Source organism: Chelmon rostratus, chromosome 8, assembly GCF_017976325.1.
Source record: "Chelmon rostratus isolate fCheRos1 chromosome 8, fCheRos1.pri, whole genome shotgun sequence".
In the NCBI taxonomy this organism is placed as follows: domain Eukaryota; kingdom Metazoa; phylum Chordata; class Actinopteri; order Chaetodontiformes; family Chaetodontidae; genus Chelmon; species Chelmon rostratus.
In genome coordinates this window covers 6,539,242-6,561,268 of record NC_055665.1, presented here as the reverse complement: position 1 = coordinate 6,561,268, position 22,027 = coordinate 6,539,242, and the positions used below count along the sequence as shown (strand labels likewise).

General features: G+C 42.3%; 2 protein-coding genes across 2 annotated transcripts in view; one reads left to right on the top strand and one right to left on the bottom strand.

Moving 5' to 3' along the window:
• The first annotated feature begins 2,863 nt into the window (after window positions 1–2,863).
• Window positions 2,864–9,595, top strand: LOC121610403 (NACHT, LRR and PYD domains-containing protein 1 homolog). Its single transcript, XM_041942486.1, has 8 exons — window positions 2,864–4,079; window positions 4,180–4,253; window positions 4,529–4,743; window positions 4,846–5,096; window positions 5,195–5,323; window positions 6,130–6,265; window positions 6,417–6,446; window positions 7,159–9,595. Exons 1-8 carry the CDS (start codon window positions 4,077–4,079, stop codon window positions 7,425–7,427), a joined length of 1,107 nt encoding a protein of 368 aa, XP_041798420.1. The 5' UTR covers window positions 2,864–4,076; the 3' UTR covers window positions 7,428–9,595.
• Window positions 9,596–10,258: 663 nt separating this feature from the next.
• LOC121610260 overlaps window positions 10,259–22,027 on the bottom strand; it is a 33,193-nt gene continuing 21,424 nt past the window's right edge. Inside the window, exons 22-32 of the mRNA XM_041942279.1 lie at window positions 21,642–21,927; window positions 21,351–21,428; window positions 19,160–19,203; window positions 18,986–19,059; window positions 18,496–18,710; window positions 18,141–18,394; window positions 17,680–17,808; window positions 15,636–15,777; window positions 15,058–15,087; window positions 12,959–13,002; window positions 10,259–12,740 (exon numbers count right to left, since the gene is read on the bottom strand). Coding sequence (XP_041798213.1) covers window positions 12,477–12,740; window positions 12,959–13,002; window positions 15,058–15,087; window positions 15,636–15,777; window positions 17,680–17,808; window positions 18,141–18,394; window positions 18,496–18,710; window positions 18,986–19,059; window positions 19,160–19,203; window positions 21,351–21,428; window positions 21,642–21,927 — 1,560 coding nt within the window. The 3' untranslated portion in view covers window positions 10,259–12,476. The remainder of the gene's footprint in view (window positions 12,741–12,958; window positions 13,003–15,057; window positions 15,088–15,635; window positions 15,778–17,679; window positions 17,809–18,140; window positions 18,395–18,495; window positions 18,711–18,985; window positions 19,060–19,159; window positions 19,204–21,350; window positions 21,429–21,641; window positions 21,928–22,027) is intronic.

The window sequence follows — 22,027 nt, the reverse complement described above, 5'->3', positions numbered from 1 at the left end:
CTTTCGGTTGACTGGGACTGGCCACTTAGCCACAGCGCTCACCTTTTCAGGGTCCATCTGAATCTGGTTTTTAGTTATGATGTAGCCCAAAAAGGAGACTTGGTTGGTGTGAAATTCACACTTTTCGGCCTTAACATATAGATGATGTTCTAACAGTCGTGAGAGTATGAGTCGGACATGACGCTGGTGAGAATCCAGGTCAGGGGAGAAGATCAGGATATCGTCAAGATATACAAACACAAAGTCATTTAAATAGTCTCTCAAAACATCATTAACATACCCTTGGAAAACCGCTGGGGCGTTAGTTAATCCAAAGGGCATCACCAGATATTCGTAGTGGCCGCTAGGGGTGTTAAACCCGGTTTTCCACTCGTCCCCTTCCCAGATGCGGATCAGGTGGTAGGCGTTGCGGAGGTCCAGTTTGGTGAACCACTGAGCCTGTTGCAACAGTTCAAACGCAGATGACATTAATGGCAGAGGATAACGATTCTTGACAGTGATATCATTGAGAGCGCTATAGTCAATGCAAGGTCTGAGAGAGCCATCTTTTTTGTCAACAAAGAAAAATCCAGCCCTCGCGGGGGAGGATGAAGGTCTGATGATTCCGGACTTGAGGGACGCCTGGATGTATTCATCCATGGCTTTGCGTTCGGGAACCGAGAGAGAATAAAGTCTCCCCTTGGGAATGGGAGCGCCTGACAGCAGCTCTATGGCACAGTCAGAGGATCTGTGAGGCGGTAGAGAAGTGGCTTTAATTTTATTAAAGACCTCCTTGAGGTCCAAATAGCACCGTGGCACCCGAGCCAACTCCGGGTACCGATCATCTTCGTCCTCCGGCATCGTAGCACCTGCTGCGCTCTGGACGTTCACACTGTGAATAGAGACACAAGGAGAGTTTGTCACGCAACCCCCCCCCCCATCCCAGGATTTTCCCAGTTTCCCAGTCAATGTGGGGGTTATTTTTGCGGAGCCATGGATAACCCAATATGAGAGCGTGCTGAGCTGAGTGGAAAAGGTGGAAATTGATAGATTCACGATGATCATCACCTATAGTCAGCTCACATGGTTCAGTACAGTGGGTTATTTGAAACAGAAAATGTCCATTCAACGCACTAGCACTTATAGGCTGAGGCAGTTTTTTAACTGCTACCTGAAAGTCCCTGGCCACTTGCCAGTCCAAAAAGTTCTCATCAGCCCCTGAGTCAATTAGTGCTTCAAAATCACAGAGTTTATTGTTCATGAACAGAGTTACCTTAATCAGGATGCGAGGAGGATAATGTTCAGGCTTTCGGCTCACCAACGCCCTCCTCTCGGCTGGTGAGCCTGCTCTTTTACCTGACACGTAGCTAGGAGGTGTCCCTGCTCACCACAGTAGAAGCATGCGTTCTCCTTGCGGCGGCGGTTCCTCTCTTCCGCAGTCAGTCTGGTGCTTCCAATCTGCATGGGCTCCTCCGCTCCAGGAGGTGGCAGGCTGGGCACAGTTGGCTGAGGTGCTGGTGGCGGACCGAAACGGCGACCCTCCTCCCTAGCAGGTGGTCGGTAGCTGTCCCCGCGGCGCGTGCTCTCCCTCCGGCGATCCCTCTCCCGCTCGCACAGACGGGAATCGATGCGGATGGCCGTAGCAATGATGGATTCCAGATCACCCGGAAGATCCAGGGGAGCCAGCTGATCCTTCAGCGCCTCGGACAGCCCGTTGACGAAGGCATCATTTAATGCGGGTCCGTTCCACCCACTGTCGGCTGCCAATCTGCGGAAGTCTATGGCATAGTCAATGACTCTTCGCTGGCCCTGCCTCAGACGCAAAAGCGCTCGTGAGGCTACATGGGCTGGCGACTCATGATCAAAGATGGTTGACAGGGTTTTGGAAAAAGTCTTAACATCTTGGCAAATCAAGGATTCCCTCGACCATTCAGCCGTAGCCCAAGCCGAGGCTCTCCCGGTCAGGTGGGAGATCATGAACGCCACCTTTGAATGTTCATTAGGATACGCACCGGGGTACTGTGTGAAATGCAGATCGCATTGGACCAGGAAGGCTTTGCAGCCGCCGGAGTCCCCGGAAAACCGCTCCGGCGCGGCAAGACGTGGAGCTCCCCAGGTAAGGTCGCGGACCGGTGGTGGAGTAGCTGGCTCGACGGGGGGCTCCCCAGCGGGCACAGCGGAGTTAGCAAGGTGGATGTTCATTCGGTGGATTTTCTCGGTAAGTAAGTTTATCTGTGCCATGGCTGATCTTTGTAACTCGCTTTGTCTATCGGCAAGATCCTTAACCCCCTGATGAATGCTACGCAGCTGATCCTCGTGTTGGTGGAGGAGGCTGCCCTGAGCGGTTAAGGCTGTGCGTAACTGGTTTGGATCTGCTGAGTCCATGTTTGACCAGATTGTACTGACAAGCCCGGAGGCACGAGATGTCAGGACTCAAAAATGTAGAACCACACAGCAGCGAAAGGTTTCAAAATAAGAATAATTTATTAACTTAAATCGCTCAGGATGATATAACAAAACAAGGGAAGATAAACAAAGTACAAACAAAAGCGCTAAGGATCAAAATGGAAAAATAGCAAACTAATTTGGCAATAGACTACGAGAAAAGTATCAAACAAAAGGCGCAAGGCAAAACTTAAACTCAGAGGAAAAGTAACAACAAAAGATATGACTCAATACTACTAACAAGACTTACTAGGTACTCAGGAGACAAGGATCAAGAAAGCTAGACAGCAAGGCAGTACAAGACATGGCACGAGACAATCTGGCACAGGACAAAGAGAGACGCGGACTATATATACACGAGGTAACAATGAACAGGTGGAGACAATTAGGGCGGGGTAGACAATCACACAGGCGGGAAACACACCGGGAAGTCAAGGGCCTGAAACGAGAGGAGAGTTAGGTTTCACAATAAAACAGGAAGTGCAAGACAAGACATGACGCTCGTGAACAAAACACATTAACAGACTTGACGAGACACAACAGGCACAAACTTTCAACATTAAATAGGAAATTACAGAACTTCAGACTCAAAATCATGACGATCTCAATAACTATTAAATCGTCATGAAACGTTGTAAAGACATTGATGGTCTCCAGAGGAAGCCTCGTTGGGGATCCCTGAACTTTTCCACTTGAAGGTCAGACATTTGGTGCACAGTAGTGCTCAGAAGACTAAACTCTCTATCTTGTGCATCTATCAGGTCAACAGTTGATTATATATAATACATTGGTTTATGACCCAATACCTGCATCAGCCTCAGCTGTACTTTGTATTTTGTGCTGATTAGCTATTGTTGGCATTGATAACATGCTAAATTAAAATGGTGAACATGTTAAGCATGAGCATGTTAGCTGATGTAGCTGATGCAGCTGATGTTAGCATTTAGCTAAAAGCTGTGCTAATAGCTGCTAGCATGGCAGTAGACTCCCAGCTTTGTCACATTGTCTGTAGTAACAACAAGACAAAAGTAAACCCTGAATAACCAGACTCTTATTGACAGCATTGTTTAACACAATGAAACTGCTGCATTTCAATTCAATAAATGACTTTGATTTTTACCAATGCATGTGCTGACATGGAATATCAAATGTAAACAAAATTGCACCTGAGACAGAAGAAACTTGGCATTTTAAATGGCATTTAAAGGGTGCATAGTCTCATAAACGAGATATGTAGGCCTTTCACTTTTTGTTGTGAAGATTCTTTCTAAAATTCTAAAATCTATTGCTTGAAAAAGATCTTTACCTTTAAAGTTTTGAAGCTCCCAAGATACAAAAAAACACAAAACAAAAACCCCTCACTTGCAGCCTTTTTATTTCCTTTTGGAGCGTGGCTCATCACCATTACAGCATGAGACAGGCATCAGAATTGGCTTTATTGGCCAAGTAAGTGTGTACATGCAAGGAATCTGACTCTGGTTTTACACTCAGTGTACTTGCAGAGGTAAAAACAAACAGGCACTGACTGAACACTGAACATATGGACAGTTCCCATACGATTTTCTATATCAATATAACATCATTAAAAAAAATCCTGTGTGTCTTCCCAAGGGCCTTCAAGAAGCTTGGAGCATACGGGTTGTGGCAGCATTATGGTAATCCATTACATTCATTCATTCATTTGTTTATTAATTTATCTTGATGTTGCAAAACGACTCATTTCCACATATTTACAAAAATGATTGTCCTCTTCAGCAGGACTCCAGTGACTGGACTAAACTTGAACCTGAAGTCAACAGTACAGATGCAGATGAGACTCCAACTTACAGGTAAACAGGACATAAATGCTGCGTCACAGCAAACCAGAACTATGGAAAAAGTCTGGATCCTTTCTTGGGATTTTTGCACAGAAGGAAAACTGAAGTCTTTCTCTGTGCTGTTGCTGATTATATCAACACAATATGACAGTTACAGTGGGACTACGTTTTGCACCAAGTAAACTGAGAGCAGATAGGGTCAACATTTACATTTCTTCCATTGTACCCACAATACATTATTTTTGTACATCTACACAAACACACTTGTTTTCTTTTCCCTGACTTAGCCTTCAGTCTGAAGCAGGAAGGTTTGAATGCAGTGTGTCTGGCATACGGTGGCTCTGTCAGGAAAAGGTCGGTTTGAAGTACCAGTTTTGCTCATGGGAGGAACCAATGGAGAGGATGGAAAACATTCAGTACATGCCTGCAGGTCCCCTTATTGACATCACAGTAATTGCTGGGAAGTTAGCTGAAATATACCTGCCACACTGGATCTGCATAGGTAAGTAGACATAAAGACACTAATGGAGAATATCCAGACTTTTAAAATTCCTGATGCAATCATTTTCTGCTCTCTAATTGTGTGTTCTTGTGTGTGGTGCAGATGACATCCCTAAAATATCAGACAAGTTTGCAGTCTTACACATAAATGACTGCGGAGACGTTGTGGAAAAAGTGTCTGAGGTCACACCGTCACACGTCAAGTTACCCGAACCAGATTTCTCTCCGAGAGCGGTCCTGATGAAAGCTGGCGCTCCAGTGAGCTGGCGCTGTAAGGTGTTAATATATCAGACCAACACAGCGTTCCTGACTCTCCACGTGTATCTGATCCCATGTGATCCTGCTCTACAACAGGTTACAGCATATTGTACATAGTGGCACCACAAATGCATTGATAAATACACAACACAGACAACTATATCAGCGACTGTTGCTTTTTCTTTTTTCTACAGGCAGTGGACAAGATTAAACTATCCTGTGGATACAAAGTGATCCAAAAGCCATATCCAGAGAAGTCCCTGAAAATGGGTCATCGTTTCATCCTAACAGCAGATCTGGATGGTGCAAAACTCTGTCCTGAAGTACGATTTGAACAGCTTTTAAATCTATGGAGAAAAATGTGTAACGCTAAAACAACTACAGTGTTTTTCCTGTGTGTAACACATGCTTCATTTTCCCATGTTTGACTTGGATATATCGTCAAAACTTCGGCGCAGTTGAGGCTGTTGAATGGCAAAAAACAAACACTGGAACACTGACATGATTATCATGAATGCAGTTAGTTTCAGTCCTATCAATATTTGTATTTACCACAAAAGCGGATTTAATTTACAAAGTGAGATTCTGTTTCAGAAAGACAGTCAGTGTAAAGGTCCCTTCATACCTACACATTGACACTTTTCCGAACATGAGCCGAACATTTTGCACCGGACAGCAGATATTTGTTGATGCCTGTTATGCCTGCTTCTGACTCTCTTGACCTGGCATCCTCGAGCTATCCACTCATCACCTGACCTTCCTCTCACCTGTTCCCACTTTATTCGTCAGCCCTACATGCATATACCAGTCAGTTGCCAGTTTGTCTGTGCTGCTTTCTTGCTCCTGTTTAGCTCTGAAGCTGCTGTTACATGTTTCCTTGTATCCTGGAATCTGTTCCTGTCTGCCTGCACCTTTTCCCTTCCTCACTCAGGTCCGTCACCTTCACTGTGGCCTATAAGTTAATGAACTGTGCCTGTCTGCCTCCCCTGTTGCCACTCTCCCTCACCCCTGTGACACGTTCATCTTTTTTTGTGTCTTGAAGTCTCTGACGGAAGTGTTGTGGAAAAGAAGAAAAAAGAAATTCTGCTGCACTCTAACGCTCCCTTTATTTTTCTCATTTGTTTCACAGAACTTAAAGCTCAGATATGAAAGCAGAGATCCAAATTTCTTTGAAGTGTATGTTGAAAATCCTGACAGAAACATCACACTCAGCCTCACAGAAAAAAATACGCAACAACCAGTCTGGACCTGTGAAATTCGAAGAGGTCAGTATTAAATAAAACCATGAGAATTTACCCACACTGCCTCTGTGCCACATTTCATTGAGTTAAATATGCATCGTTTGTCAAGCAGCTGTTCACTGTTAGAAGGCGGTACATCAGCTTCATATCCATATTTTCTTCACATGTATTTCAGATGAATACCAAAGCACTGGTCGTACACAAGGTAAGACATTTCAAATCTTTAGTGACATGTGACCCTGTGCATGTCCGTTCCCACAAGTTATTTCTCATTCATCCTTAAATTGTGCGCACATGCACGAGACTCCCCACCCCATAATATACAGTGGCTTCGAACACACCTTCGGCCGCAGTCTACCACCTGTGGCGTCCAATCACAGCCGTCTCCTTTTGAGAAACCCTCGTTCGTTTCTAATCAGCTTATTAAAAGTATGCATGTGCACGATAAAAGACAAGACAGGAAATAAGGGCTGAGTGGATGTACGAAAGATGGATGTTAAAATAACTCCATCTAAAGTCCCACTGAAACCAGCACAAAGTGGCCTGTATGGTGTAAGTAGGTCTGCTAAGAATTCTGTTTTCACTGCTGAACATGGAAAATTCTCAAAGGCATAACCACTGGATTTATTATACAGCAGCTATAGTAATATAATAATAATATTAAACACTTAAGCCTTTTTGACTTACTCATTACCTGACTGTGACAAAACAACGTCCTACACTCCATGCACTCGTTAATACTTTAATTATGTTTCTGTTACTCAGAAGAGTTTGAATCGACGTCTTGCCTTTGGAAAGCTTAAACTACAACTACAATAGACGTAATAGTGACAGACCTTTCAAGATCAACAGGTGCTTGTGGTATTATATGTGACATTAACCCAAATCAAATGATTCTCCGTCCCTTCTACCCTCAGGGGAGCACTTTGTGGATAGACACCAGTGTGATCTGATCAGTAGAGTGAGCAACATACAACCAATCTTGGATAATCTCCTGAAAAAAGGTGTGATCCAACAAGAAGAGAATGATGCAATCAGGGCCCTCCCGACCACTCAGGAGAAGATGAGGAAACTCTATAGTGGTGCCCTGAAAGCTGGCGGACATGCAGGCAAAGACATCTTCTACGAAATCCTCAAGGAGAAGGAGAAACTGCTTGTTGATGATCTCCAGAAGAAGGAGTCATAAATACTGTGACCGTGGTTTAAGTTTTTGGACCAAACATAGACTGTGGCTACCTGAACCAAACAGTTTTATAGAGAGCATTTATCCTGGTGCTCTATCTACCTGGTCTTTTCTATATTTTTCTTAAGCTTGACTTTTGACATTCTGTGGTATTCATAAAAGAATAAATAAGGTTGCTCAAACATTTTATCTAAGAAAAGGAAGAATGTACAGTATATATAAGGGGATTGTGGGCCAATGGCAAAGACAAATTCTGGTGTCATGTGCAAAAGACTTCAAAAACCTCCGTAAAGCTACAAGCACAGTTATAATCTGACCATCAGTCTCCCTGTATTTTAATATGTGAATAAAAGAATATCCTCCAGGAAATTGCATCACAAACAGCATCAGAGTAAATAGGAATGGAAATGAAGTCCCAGTTAAACTTGGTGTCGTCAGCGCTGTCGGAAAAACAGGTGGCAGAATTTGCTTTCCAACTAACGGTTATGAAATTCAAGCGTAGTGCCTTCAGGGTGAGACAAGGGAGTGAGTGTCCCCCCACACTCATGTCAGTCAGGTTGTGAGGAAACAAAAAAACACTTCCTTGCTATACTAACATGTTCACTCACTCTGTTTAAGCTCTGTATTTGGTCTGGACAGCTGAGACACAAGGTGTGTGGACATGCACTGAGGCCACGGCACCAATCAACACACTGACAAAACTTCTAATGTACGAAAGATGTGGAACATTTTAACATATCTAAGCCCTGTGTGTGTGTCAGACTAGCACACTTGGTAACGACTAATAAGTTGGAATTGTTAGTTGATGTGTTTCTTGTGAAAAAGTGCCAGATTTAAATGTATTTTTCAATGGCTTTAAGCTGTATTTCTGAAAGTGTAATTACTCAGTTACACCACAAGAGGGAGTATCCACTAAAGTTAGAGCTAGTATTAGTTGGGCAGAGGCTTAGAGCTATTGGCTCAAGACTTCTTAGTAGTGATATCATAATGTCAGGTGAAACGTTTTGTCTCGCAGTGTGTCAGGTGTGAAGTAATTTCTGTGCTGAACGGCCTAAAACATACAGCCTGGTTACTGTCACATAAACTGCAGGTGATGTGTTATGGTCTAAGTTTTGTTTTGCTTCTGTGTGTTTGGAGGGTGTCTGCACCCTAGGCCTCTGTTTCTTTCTACAGCACTGCAGGCTATGACTGGGGGGGCGTGGCTGACCTACTTTCTGGCTGTGTGCAGCTGGGCACACCTGATGGCACTCTGTAGCCAATTCACCTCTCCATAAAGACCGGCTCTTCCTCCACCACTCTGCCAGATAATTCCGTCTCATTCGGTAGTGCCAGGTTCAGGTGGTTTTGTCAGAGTCCTCTGAAAATTCTTCCTGTTCTGATCATTTTGCCTGTGTGTTTCTTCGATAGGTGCCTTGCCGACGCACCCCTTCTAAGATCTTCAGCCAGCCTCCAGCAGCGGCAGCCTGCAAAGTTTTTCCTTTGTTGTTTGAATTTGGTGCACCCTTTTTCTGTGTCTCTGGTGAGACAATAAAGACATTGACTAACTGCCTTAACGTCTCCTGCCTTTTTGGGTCCAGCTTAGCATCCGGGCCGTAACATGATGTTGTTGAAGAAGCAGACACCTATAAAACCATGTGGAACAGATGAGTCTGAATAATGAGCTTAAAAGAAAACTGTTTACGTCTATTGAAAAGGGATATATGAGCTTATTATTATTGATGGTTTGAGATGGAAATATTATTGCCGAAGAATGTTGTGAATTATGATTTTGTATTCTCGATTTATTATTCATTCATGTTTCTCATGCTATATTCATCAACTAACTTGTTTTATGGAAAATTAAGTAAGAAGTTGACTAACGATATTCTGAAAATAGTGTTGTAGAAGAAAAAGATGATTGTAGTTTGTATAAATGGAACCTGAATGGAGATTTTGTTTAGATGACGGATCAATAAATTGTACATAAAGGAAACCAGTGGCCAGTGGAGGAAAGTAACTAAGTACAGTTACTCAAGTCCTGTACTTAAGTGCAAATTTGTGTTACTTTGAGTCTTTGCTCCTCACGCCACTTTCTACTTCTACTCCACCTTTAGAGTGAAATATTGTACTTTTTTATCCATTTTACAGCTTTTGTTACTTTACAAATAAAGATTTAATATGAGCTCATAAGATACGATGTCTCTGATCACGAGTTTATTTATCAATCAGTCGACTGAAAGAAAATTAATTGAAAACTATTTTGACACTTTTTCATGCAAAAGAATTTTGGTTCCATTTTTGTCAGATGTGAGGATTTGCTGCTTTTCCTTTTAATAATTTTATCTGTAATAAAGTTGAGGTTTGGACTGTTGGTTTGACAAACAAGCATCGTGAAGAAGTCACTTTCTGCTCTGAGTAGTTGTAACAAATCTCACTATTTTGAAAATTTTTACCATCAGCGGATTCATTTACAATTAAAGTAATCATCAGCTGCAGTCCAGCACAAAATAGTTCAAAATGAGTAATGCACCAGAAATAATAACGAACAGTCACACAGGACGTTTCTGCATTGAGTACTCTTCATACTTTAAGAACACTTTCCTCATAATACTTACATACTTTTAGTTCAGCAACATTTTCAATGCAGGACTTTTACTTCTAACAGAGTAGCTTACAGTATTTGTAGAAACAGCCTCGGACACCACCCTGATGAGATGAGAGAGCTGAAAGCTTTTTGTTAATGAAGCATGATGTACTGGACTTTGATGAACCTGAAAGTCGACAACAAAAAACTACTGACTAAGCTGATAAAAGAGCCGCAGTCCTCACTCTCACACACTTTTAACAGACGTCAACAAAGTCAACACTGATGGATTTATTGCAGATTTTTAAAAAAACAACACATTTGGAATGACTCTCATACAATAAACGGTAAGCAGCAGCCATTGTTGGTAAACTGAAACGCACATTCATATGTAACACACGTTTGTATGGAAAGTTTTTAACAACAAGGCAATTCAAAGTGCTTCATGTACGACATCAAAAGGTTTTAAGTAGAAAATACACAGAAAAAAAAGGCTATATAAAAAGACATAAAGGATTCACAACAATAATCGAAGATTTATCAGTCTGAATCTCAAAAATGTAAGAAGAGTTTTTTTATGGCCAGATCACAGAAGGTAAGGTTAAAAACCTCAACAACCTCCTGAACATAACTGAGTAGGAAACACAGCAAGAGGAAAAAACTGAAAACCTCATGTCTGTTTACATAAAATGGCTTCAAGTGTTCCAGATCAGATGTTCTGTGAACCATCGAGGTTTTCTGATACTTGTCCCATTTTTCCATGTAACGATGATTCCCTTTACCTCCCTTAACCCTTCAAATTCTGTAAACTGGTTAATATATTAGCATTTTTGTCGAGACTCAAGATTGTCAGACACTGTGCTGCTTGGGAAGAGCCACCTGATGTGGTGCTATAATGGAAGATATTCTGTATTTTGACTGCTACATTTCAGTTCATGCATAAAACTAATTTTACACGTCTGTTTAAAGGACTAGAAAAAACTGAAAAGTGCATTGGCGCTCTACTAATCACCTCAGCAACATACTGTTCAGCTGTAGTGTTTGTCTCCTCCACCACTGATGCTCAGCAGTGTGATCTGTGTGTGTGGGTGCAGACTGGAGGTTTGGAAGAGACCAACACCACAGGACAGGGGTCCTCAACTACATTTGTCGAAGGGCCAGAAGTTGTCTAAGCAGACACTGTGGGGGCCGGCCCTTCAAATAAAAATAAATATTTGGCCCTAAGTAAAATATTTTTCTTTAATTTTTTTCACTTTCTTACTAAATGAGTCATATATAAGTATATATGCGTATGTATATGGTTGTGAACAGAAAATCATGGATAATCCATAAAGATAACAAGATACTTAACTGTCAGACCTCCGCCAAGGAAGCAGTCAGAACCAATCCATACCCACAGTTTAACTAACAATGAAAATAAACCCAAATGACGCCTCTTGTGTCCAATAGACGGAAGACGGCTGAGGATTCTCAGACAACTCCAAGTTACCTCCCGTAGTCTGACCAGTGCGCTGCTGGGCGGTTTGATGCTGGGTCCACGGAGTAGAGAGGATGGAGCTGGAGAATAATCCGATCCGAGGTAAACTTTGAATTATGGATTTTTTGGCTCGTCGGAGGGGTTGGAGAGCTAATCGATCACTCTCAGGACAGACTGGGCGTCCTCCACTGGTGAGTATTGTCAGGTGACGATCCCTGAGCTGTGGTGTGACTTTTGATCTGACATAATTAGAGGAATACATTTGGCTCCAAACATAAAATGATAATAACAAAAAGTAGTGGTAATAAAGTAATATATGAACAGAATAAAAATATAAAAAATCATGACATTTATCTCAACTGGACACGACACATCACATTTCCTCTCGTCTTCCTCAGTGCTAGAGATCGCAGAATCGCTACTTTGTTGAGGAAAACAATATTCTTGCTGAAGAGAGGAACCTGAATACAGCCTCAGGCCTGCGAGGTTTATCGTGATAAAAATAATGAACTTTGGTTTGTATTATTGTTCTTCAGTTCAGGCTGAGGATGATTTTCAGCCGCTGTTCATCCACACTGTGTTTCTATGTGAAGAAGGACAATCAAAAAACCCAGTGACATCAGAGCATAATCAACTTTTAAATGTTTCTCAGTTACTTTTTTTTAGAGACCAGAACTGCAGAATGATACTAAATTCTGCTCAGAAGCCTACAGCCATGCTAGTGACCCTGTGAGGTTGCATGCTGTGATCTTTTGTGCTAAATGCTAACAGCAGCATGCTAACGTGCTCAAGGACAATGCCAACATGGCAGGTACAATGTTAGCATTGTTACAATGTTCATCATCTTAGTTTAGCATGTTAGCATGATATATTTAGTCAATTAGTATCAGTAACAAAGTGCAGCTGGGGCTGGTGGGAATGAAGTCCTTGTTAAGTGTATGTGTCCAATACACCCACACATACACACACTGCTATGTTTTTAAGACTTACCTTTGGATCCTCTGCTGATGTCTCACAACATCTTTACCAGATCTTTCCTGTTTATCTTCTTGAAAACCTTCTTGGCCACCTCCATAGACTGTTGGCCGTAGGTCTGCACCATCTGATCCACCAGGTCCAACCTGTCTCCATTCTCCAGCCGGCCGCGTGGGATGCATGGGAGGCCTGCCAGGAAGTCACTGTCCTGCAGGAACCACTTGAATTCTTTGAGCTCTTCCTGTTTCAAATGTGTCAGCGCATTGGAAAGCCTCTCTCTGTTCGTTGTGATTGTTGCAACCTGAATTCAAAGTGAATTAAGGGATATGATTCAGCTTTGTTGGTCTGATAATATTAAAGCTAAAACTCACCTGAGTGCAGCATCAGTTGTATGAGAACCGTCCAATTTAAACTACGAGTTTGGTTTGCACCACAATTTAAAATATGACGACTCTTAACCTGCGTCTGATGGACTGAAAGCTGTGCTGTGTAAAGTCAAACTGATGACTGATTACTCACTTTCTGCATCAGTGCAGGCAGGTGCTCATCCACAAAGTGTTTCTCTGAAGAGAAAGAAAACATTTTGTATAAGGTTACCTGGATGCATAAATGTTTACAATACAAAGGGTTTTATCACAAATCCCGCACAATCAACTAAAAAAGAACTGCTGGAGGTGAAATTAGGTTAAATTAAAAATTAAATCGCCTTCAGTAGAAAAATGTAATCAGCTTTACATTGTTCTGTGTCTTATTCCACATTGCAGGTGCACGTTGAGGAAAAACTGGATTTTCCAAGTTGAGTGAAAGCAGCCGGCACCTACAACATCATCATGTGAGTGTGTTCGATATGGGCCCACATTAAAAGACAGCAAGTAATTTAATTGAGTAAAAAAACAGTGTCACAGGGCCTTCAGTTCACCTGCTTCATCCCTTTCATCTGCTCACCTGCTCAGTCAGTACGCCCACCTGTCCACTCACCTGATCCTCATTCCCAATCAGTCCAGTATTTAAGCTGCTCTCCCACACTCACTCAGGACCAGATTGTTCTTTGCATCCATGCACTCTTCAGCTTTCAACTTTGGGCTGATCTGTTCTTACCGAACCTGCCTGCCTCTGACTACGCCTGGTCTTCTGTTCCCCAGTAAACACATCAGTCTTCTGTCTCTGACAAGAGTTTTGCCTGGAACTTCCTGGTTCCTTGATTGCCTGTGATTGTTTGGTGTCGGCCTCACTAAACATTTTAAGAGACTTTGAATCTGCTTAAAAAGGACTGAACTGAGAACTCCCTCTGCACACCTGGTGCTTAGCAGCAAGAAGTATTCAGAGTCAGTTAATACTCAAACTGAACTTTAAACTGTGTGTCTGATCTGCCGACTCTGAGAAGAAATCAGTAAAGGCTATTTCTGTGTACTTGAGCTACTGCATTTGGGTCCTAACCACACCTGTTACAGAACAATCTGGCCAGTCATGGACGCAGATAGCTCCACCTCACCACGGAATCGCTTCGACGGGATTGAGGGCGACACAAGGCGTCTGTAGCTTGGGAACTTGTGCAAGATGGGTTAGCTGTACAAGTCCGACAGCTAACCGCCGTCCTGACCCAGCGGGTGGTTCAGGGGCCACCTCCAGTCCAGTCATAGCCAACCAGTTCACCTCCTCCTGTCGGTGATCCCTGGGTGGGAATTCCTGAACACTATGCAGCAGTTGGCCATTGACCTGCTAGCCTCCTGCCAGCTCCAGCCCATGAATTGGCAAGCTCCCTGCCTGGGTCCACTCGTGGCGAGTCACAGATGTCTCCATTCTGGGGAACACGGCTGGCCATCAAGACAGCCCCCACAAGAAGGAAGCAGGGTTCCAGAAAATATCATGCCCCTTGTCTTCACCACTGCCCAGTCTCAGAGGCCCTGCTGCCAAACGTCCAGGTCTACGCCTCTCGAGTTCCTGAGGCAATGACTGCCAAGTCTGCTTGTGACCCCCAGTTAGCGGACCAACTGACATCTACTCCTTGTTCTGCATCAGTGGTCTAGCTGACACTCATGCCCATGATGCAGCTACCGCCAGAGCTGCAGTCGTCTCCAGTCCCTGAGTAGCCTGTCCCATCACAAGACGCCAGTCCTGCTGCCCTCTTGCCGGCTGCCTGCTTAGGTTCCCTGCCACTGGTCGTTGGTCCTGAGACACTTCCCTGGCTTTTCGAGGGGACCCGCCTATGCTGTTGGGCTCCAGAGAGGTTCCGCCTTTGCCGCAGGCCTCCAGGTGGGTTCTGCCTTCACCACCTGAGAGGCTGCCTTTGCTGGCCTCTTGCCTGTCCTCTTGAGAGGTTCTGACTTTGTCGGCCACCTGCCAGACCTCCATAAGGATGTTGGTTCCCAGCTCTGCTCCTGTCAGCCTTCCATTCTTTAGCTCCTTGACCACTTTCCTCCACCTTTCAACTTACCGAACCTGCCTGCCCTTGACTACACCTGTTCTTCTGTTACAGTAAGGGCCTTATCAATAAATAGAAGCCACTGTCCATCATGCCTCATAGAGAGCAAAGGCCTTCCAACCTTAGCATACAGCTCACAATGATGGCTGAAACCTGAAGTACAATTCTTAAACACTCTTTATATGCAGTATCTTACCTTCTGAATAAGCGGAGTTTTGATAGTCATCTGAAAAAAAAAGCAGAATAAATAAACTCAACATGTACAGCTGATATTGTGGTTTGATGTATTGCATTCACAACAAAACTAACATGAATTTTGGCAAAATAAAATAAGGGATATGCATAAACCTTTTCCCCTAAAAACTAGCAGGTGCCATTTGTGAGGCATGGTAGGTGGAGCCCACTGTTATTACAGCTGAAGCTTTTGTTGTGTGTTGGGTCTTTGATCAATGGGTCTATCCCAATACCTATATTTCAGTCTAGAGCACTTTTATGGGATTTGTGGAATTCTGGAAACTAGGATTTCCCCTCTTTATCATGTATCTGTTATGTCTCGTCGGGTCTGTCGAGGTGTTGTTCACGGTTGTCTGGTCTGTGTCTTGCACTTCCTGTCTTATTGTGAAAACTAATTCTCTTCTCGTTTCAGGCCCTTGACTTGCGTGAATTGGCTTTCACTTATTATCTAAACAATTCTTGCAAAAGAAAGAAGAAGCAAGAGACAGAGTAGATTATTTTTTTATACAGTGTATGTGATATTCTTTAATAACCACTGACCTTTTCGAATTTCACAGGTCCATACTGGTTCACACTGTTGCTTATTTTTTTGGGCGAGCGTCAGGTGGAAGTTTCTGTCTGGATTCTCAATGAACACTTCATAGAAATTGGGGTCCTGGCTATCATATCTGAGGGTAATTTTCTGTGTAAAAAAATATAACATAAAATGGAGTGGAGTTAGTGAAGTTAAATGGCATAAAACAACAGCAGAAGAGCTCCCTGGTCAAACCAGTTGATTAGTGGTTGGTGGAATACTGGTTTGTGATGAACATGCAGCTGCTCACTACCACAAACTGAACACACATTCACCAAAGATGTCACATGTCCTTCACCTTGTATGTTGTAGATGATCTCACAATGGAGAAATTAACTCATACAGAAGCTCTTCAGAGGGATTATTGTTCTTATTAAGAACAATAAGAACAGTAAGGAACAATAATAATAGGAACAATAGGAAAAACAAGAACAAGGTGCAAATAAGCAACAAAGGAGGAAAAAAAAACTATAAAAGTTTAAAGTGACATTTGCCCTGCAGTAGTGGATTTGGATGTTTATAATCAGAGAAGAATAGAGGTTATTGCACATAATAGCTATACATTGGATTGTACAGTCTGACAGCGGGGGATAAAAGAATGACCTGCAGTAGCGCTACAATAGGCTAGAACAGGGGTCGGCAACCTTTACTCACAAGAGCCATTTGGACCCGTTTCCCACAGTAAAGAAAACACTGGGAGCCACAAAACCCCTTTGACGTGTCAAATAAAATAACGCTGCATATGTTTTTTTTTGCCTTTATACTATGAACAAACAAACTATAATGTGCTGCATTTATGAAATAACTGAACGACTGCAGAGAAAACAAAATGACATTTCTGCATGCAACAACAACATTTTGAAGTCGGACAAAAAGACGTTGGGTTGAAGGTTCTTTCAAGTAAAATTCTCAATGTCTATTGGAGTCCTTCTTGCATTTATGAAAAAAAAACACCAAACTTAAATTCTCCACCGGCAGCAAGGTAAAAATACCGTCCACTCTCTGCGTGCCGTCAGTCTTTTACTGGCGCATGCAGTCAGCTGTCAACCTGAATAATAAAAGGACTATTTCACTGAACGATGAAAAAATATGAATATATGTTAAATAATAGGCAATTAAAATATGAATCAAACGTGGTTAATGTGATTTCTGCTCCTGAACCTCAGCGCACTGACGGGCTGTGCGCCGTCACCTGCATCTTTATGCAGGATAAGCTGTCATCTGTGAGCGCGCGATTTGTTTCAAAACGAACAAACTAAAATAAAATACATTTAAATAAATGCTCATTAATTATTTTCAGGAGCCGCATCAGAGGGATGAAAGAGCCACATGCGGCTCCGGAGCCGCGGGTTGCCGACCCCTGGGCTAGAACAAGAACAATAGAGGTGCAAATAGGAACAAACGGAGCAATAAATTACAACTGTGAAAGTTTGTCCAGCAGTGGTGGATTTGAATGTTTTGTAATCAGAGAATAACATAGCGTTCTACGACTGATGCATCCTGTTTGCAAATGGAAAAGTCATGAAAAGTCATTATTGTAGTGATGTCTGTTACTGAGGTAGCTGACCCAGAGTTTAACTTACCCCTGTCTGTGAAACAGGCTTGAGTTAGCCCTCTTTCTCTGGTTTGACTTACCTTCCTATGTGAAACAGAAAACTCAGAGTTTCCCTCATTTCAGGGTTAACAGGGTTATTCAGAGTTTTCAGTAAACCTGCTTTGTGAAACTGACCTCTGCAGTAAATGCTGTGAAACAAACTTCTGAGGTTTTCAGACAACACTGGGTATTTATCTTCCGGAAAAACTACCAAACTGCCAAAATTACTGCAGGAAAATGTCTGCAATGCCATCATTAGTGGTAGATACATTTTAAAGAAAACGCATTATTAACACTAATGCAATCAATTCAGCCATTTAAAATGAAATAGAAATGAATTCATAAGGCCAAACTTTTTGCACATACGTTTGTAAATGATATGATTGTGTGCTTCTGAACCACAACGCATGATGTACCTCTGGGAGAATATTCGCTGTGTCGATGTTGGCTGTGAGGATGAAACCATGCTGCATTTTCAGGTAGTTGTCTGGACGTGGCTTTTGGATTTTTTTGTATCCATCAGAGAACTTCTTCTTGTCCACCGCCTGGAAAGAAGCATTAAAAACATAAAGCTTTCATGGTTTCAGTGGCAAACATTGTCACAGGAGTTTTAAAGTACATTAATGTGCAAACTATGGTTTTCACCTTCAAAGAGTATTAAGGTCACAATGTGAGATTTCCAGAATACTGAGGAAAAGTTCTCTTATGAGAATAAAGTTGTACATTTGAGAAACTTTGACTTGATTCCTTTAATATAATAATAGAAGATATTTTTCTCACAATTTCACTTTATTTTTCAACACTGGCCCGAATACTCTATTGTAGGTTTTCAAATCGTATTATTTGACACATTTGTGACAGTAAGATATTCAGTAACCTGTTGTAGAGCAGGATCGTGTGGGATCACGTAAACATGGAGTTTGAGGAATGGTGTGTTGGGTTTATAGTATATTAACACGTTACAGCTTATTTTCACAGGAAAGCCAGCTTTCATCAGGACCGCTCTCGGAGAAAAATCTGGTTCGGGTAACTTGACGTGTGACGGTGTGACCTCAGACACTTTTTCCACAACGTCTCCGCAGTCATTTATGTGTAAGACTGCAAACTTGTCTGATATTTTAGGGATGTCATCTACACAACACACAAGAACACACAATTAGAGAGCAGAAAATGATTGCATCAGGAATTTTAAAGTCTGGATATTCTCCATTAGTGTCTTTATGTCTACTTACCTATGCAGATCCAGTGTGGCAGGTATATTTCAGCTAACTTCCCAGCAATTACTGTGATGTCAATAAGGGGACCTGCAGGCATGTACTGAATGTTTTCCATCCTCTCCATTGGTTCCTCCCATGAGCAAAACTGGTACTTCAAACCGACCTTTTCCTGACACAGCCACCGTATGCCAGACACACTGCATTCAAACCTTCCTGCTTCAGACCGAAGGCTAAGTCAGGGAAAAGAAAACAAGTGTGTTTGTGTAGATGTACAAAAATAATGTATTGTGGGTACAATGGAAGAAATGTAAATGTTGACCCTATCTGCTCTCAGTTTACTTGGTGCAAAACGTAGTCCCACTGTAACTGTCATATTGTGTTGATATAATCAGCAACAGCACAGAGAAAGACTTCAGTTTTCCTTCTGTGCAAAAATCCAAAGAAAGGATCCAGACTTTTTCCATAGTTCTGGTTTGCTGTGATGCAGCATTTATGTCCTGTTTACCTGTAAGTTGGAGTCTCATCTGCATCTGTACTGTTGACTTCAGGTTCAAGTTTAGTCCAGTCACTGGAGTCCTGCTGAAGAGGACAATCATTTTTGTAAATATGTGGAAATGAGTCGTTTTGCAACATCAAGATAAATTAATAAACAAATGAATGAATGAATGTAATGGATTACCATAATGCTCCCACAACCCGTATGCTCCAAGCTTCTTGAAGGCCCTTGGGAAGACACACAGGATTTCTTTAATGATGTTATATTGATATAGAAAATCGTATGGGAACTGTCCATATGTTCAGTGTTCAGTCAGTGCCTGTTTGTTTTTACCTCTGCAAGTACACTGAGTGTAAAACCAGAGTCAGATTCCTTGTATGTACACACTTACTTGGCCAATAAAGCCAATTCTGATGCCTGTCTCATGCTGTAATGGTGCTGAGCCACGCTCCAAAAGGAAATAAAAAGGCTGCAAGTGAGGGGTTTTTGTTTTGTGTTTTTTTGTATCTTGGGAGCTTCAAAACTTTAAAGGTAAAGATCTTTTTCAAGCAATAGATTTTAGAATTTTAGAAAGAATCTTCACAACAAAAAGTGAAAGGCCTACATATCTCGTTTATGAGACTATGCACCCTTTAAATGCCATTTAAAATGCCAAGTTTCTTCTGTCTCAGGTGCAATTTTGTTTACATTTGATATTCCATGTCAGCACATGCATTGGTAAAAATCAAAGTCATTTATTGAATTGAAATGCAGCAGTTTCATTGTGTTAAACAATGCTGTCAATAAGAGTCTGGTTATTCAGGGTTTACTTTTGTCTTGTTGTTACTACAGACAATGTGACAAAGCTGGGAGTCTACTGCCATGCTAGCAGCTATTAGCACAGCTTTTAGCTAAATGCTAACATCAGCTGCATCAGCTACATCAGCTAACATGCTCATGCTTAACATGTTCACCATTTTAATTTAGCATGTTATCAATGCCAACAATAGCTAATCAGCACAAAATACAAAGTACAGCTGAGGCTGATGCAGGTATTGGGTCATAAACCAATGTATTATATATAATCAACTGTTGACCTGATAGATGCACAAGATAGAGAGTTTAGTCTTCTGAGCACTACTGTGCACCAAATGTCTGACCTTCAAGTGGAAAAGTTCAGGGATCACCAACGAGGCTTCCTCTGGAGACCATCAATGTCTTTACAAAGTTTCATGACAATTGATTTAATAGTTATTGAGATCGTCATGATTTTGAGTCTGAAGTTCTGTAATTTCCTATTTAATGTTGAAAGTTTGTGCCTACTCTAGTCTTTCCTGAGTGCTTTCCATGTGCTTCTTGAGATTTTGGACTTTTGCCTTGTTTTTCCTGGGCTTGGCTTATTCTTTCTTCTTTTTTTTTTTTGCTTGAGGTTCCCAGCTCTGATCCTGTCCAGTCCTCCGGCCTTCAGTTGCTTGACCACTCGCCCCCATTCCCTGTGCTCCATTTGATTTTTTTTTTCAGTTCTGGACTTGTGCTCCCTTTGTCTATTCTTTTTTTTCTTTTTTTTCTACCTGTCCTTTTTATTCTTGCTGTTGTGATAAGTGAATTCCCCTGACATGGAATCAATATTTAGTTAATTTAAACACAAGATACTTGTGCTCAAAAAGAGGATTCATTCTCAGTGAAGAACCTTGGAGCTCTAATCTGCCTCTGTACATGCCAAAGAGCAGTGATTCCTAACACGTCTCTGGGGGGTCATCAGGTGGATACCTCCCTTCAACGGTGTTTCGCCTACTTAGTCCCACGACACCTCCAGGAGGTTAGGCAGTGAACTCCGGCGTCCCAGAGTCACCCCCCCCTAGTGCCAGTTCACACTGCTCCTACACAATCCAAACAGCACTGTCACGTTCAACTGACCCAGAGATGCTCCAGGTAGTTGTCAGTACCGATGCTACCATTTAGCTAATGCTAGTGCTAACCACTAACTGCTAAGAAGAACAGAAGACAATACAGCTAGATTCACCTACTGTTAATGTTAACTGCTAGATGACAATGCTAACTGCTAAGATGCTATCATACTACCACTGCTTTAGCTATTGTTAGCTGCTACAATGCTACCAAAGGCCTAGATGCCACATGTAACTGCCAATTGCCACACTACCATCATCTACCCCTGCCTCTCACCAACTGCACCAATAAAAGCGGGGTGGGAATACAAACCCTGGTTCGGGTAGGGGGTAGAAAGTAAAGAGGGTGCTGAAGGTGGAGGCCTAATCCACAGACTAGATTTAACAGCCTCTTCTAACATTTCTTTCAAGAAGCAAACAAAACAGGAAAACAACCAAAAAAAGAACAAACAAACAAGCCAACTCTGGATCTTACAACACAAACTCACCTGAACAGGCCACATGGTCCCAAAGAGAGACTCTAGCTAGCCACACCCCCACCTTATCTACGCTTCCTCTTCCTGGCTCTATTGGGAGAGAGAAGATGGGGCGGGGAAAGCAGAGCAGAGGAGAGGTTCAGGGAAAGCAGAGCAGAGAAGAGGTGTCTTGTTCAGATTTTAACCTCTTCTGCCCAATTAGGCATGCATGTCCTCTGTCTAATTTTATAGTAAAGTAATACACATCACACTTTGCATGTATAAGAACAGTACTGCTTGTTCTTTTTTTCTCTCACAGCTTACCTGTAGATCCTGAGCTGATGACTGACAGCCTCTGCACAAGATCGCTCCTGTTTATCGTCGTTAAAACGTTCCTGATCACCTCCTCAGACTCTTCACCGTAGATCTCCACCATCACTTCCACTATTTCACTTCTGTCAGCCATCTCTATTTTGTGTCTTGGGATTCTTGGGAGGCCTTCCTTCATTTTACCATACTGCAGGACATGCCTGAATTTCTCAAGTTCCCCAGAACTTAAATCTTTCAGAGCTTCCAAAATCTTCTGCTTCAGTGATGTCATAGTTTTTCCCTGATGGAATAAAAGTCATCAGAGGACATTTATATAATATGAAACTTTCATTTCTTTGCATCAGTGTCAGCACTCAGTCATGAGAGTATTAACAACTAGT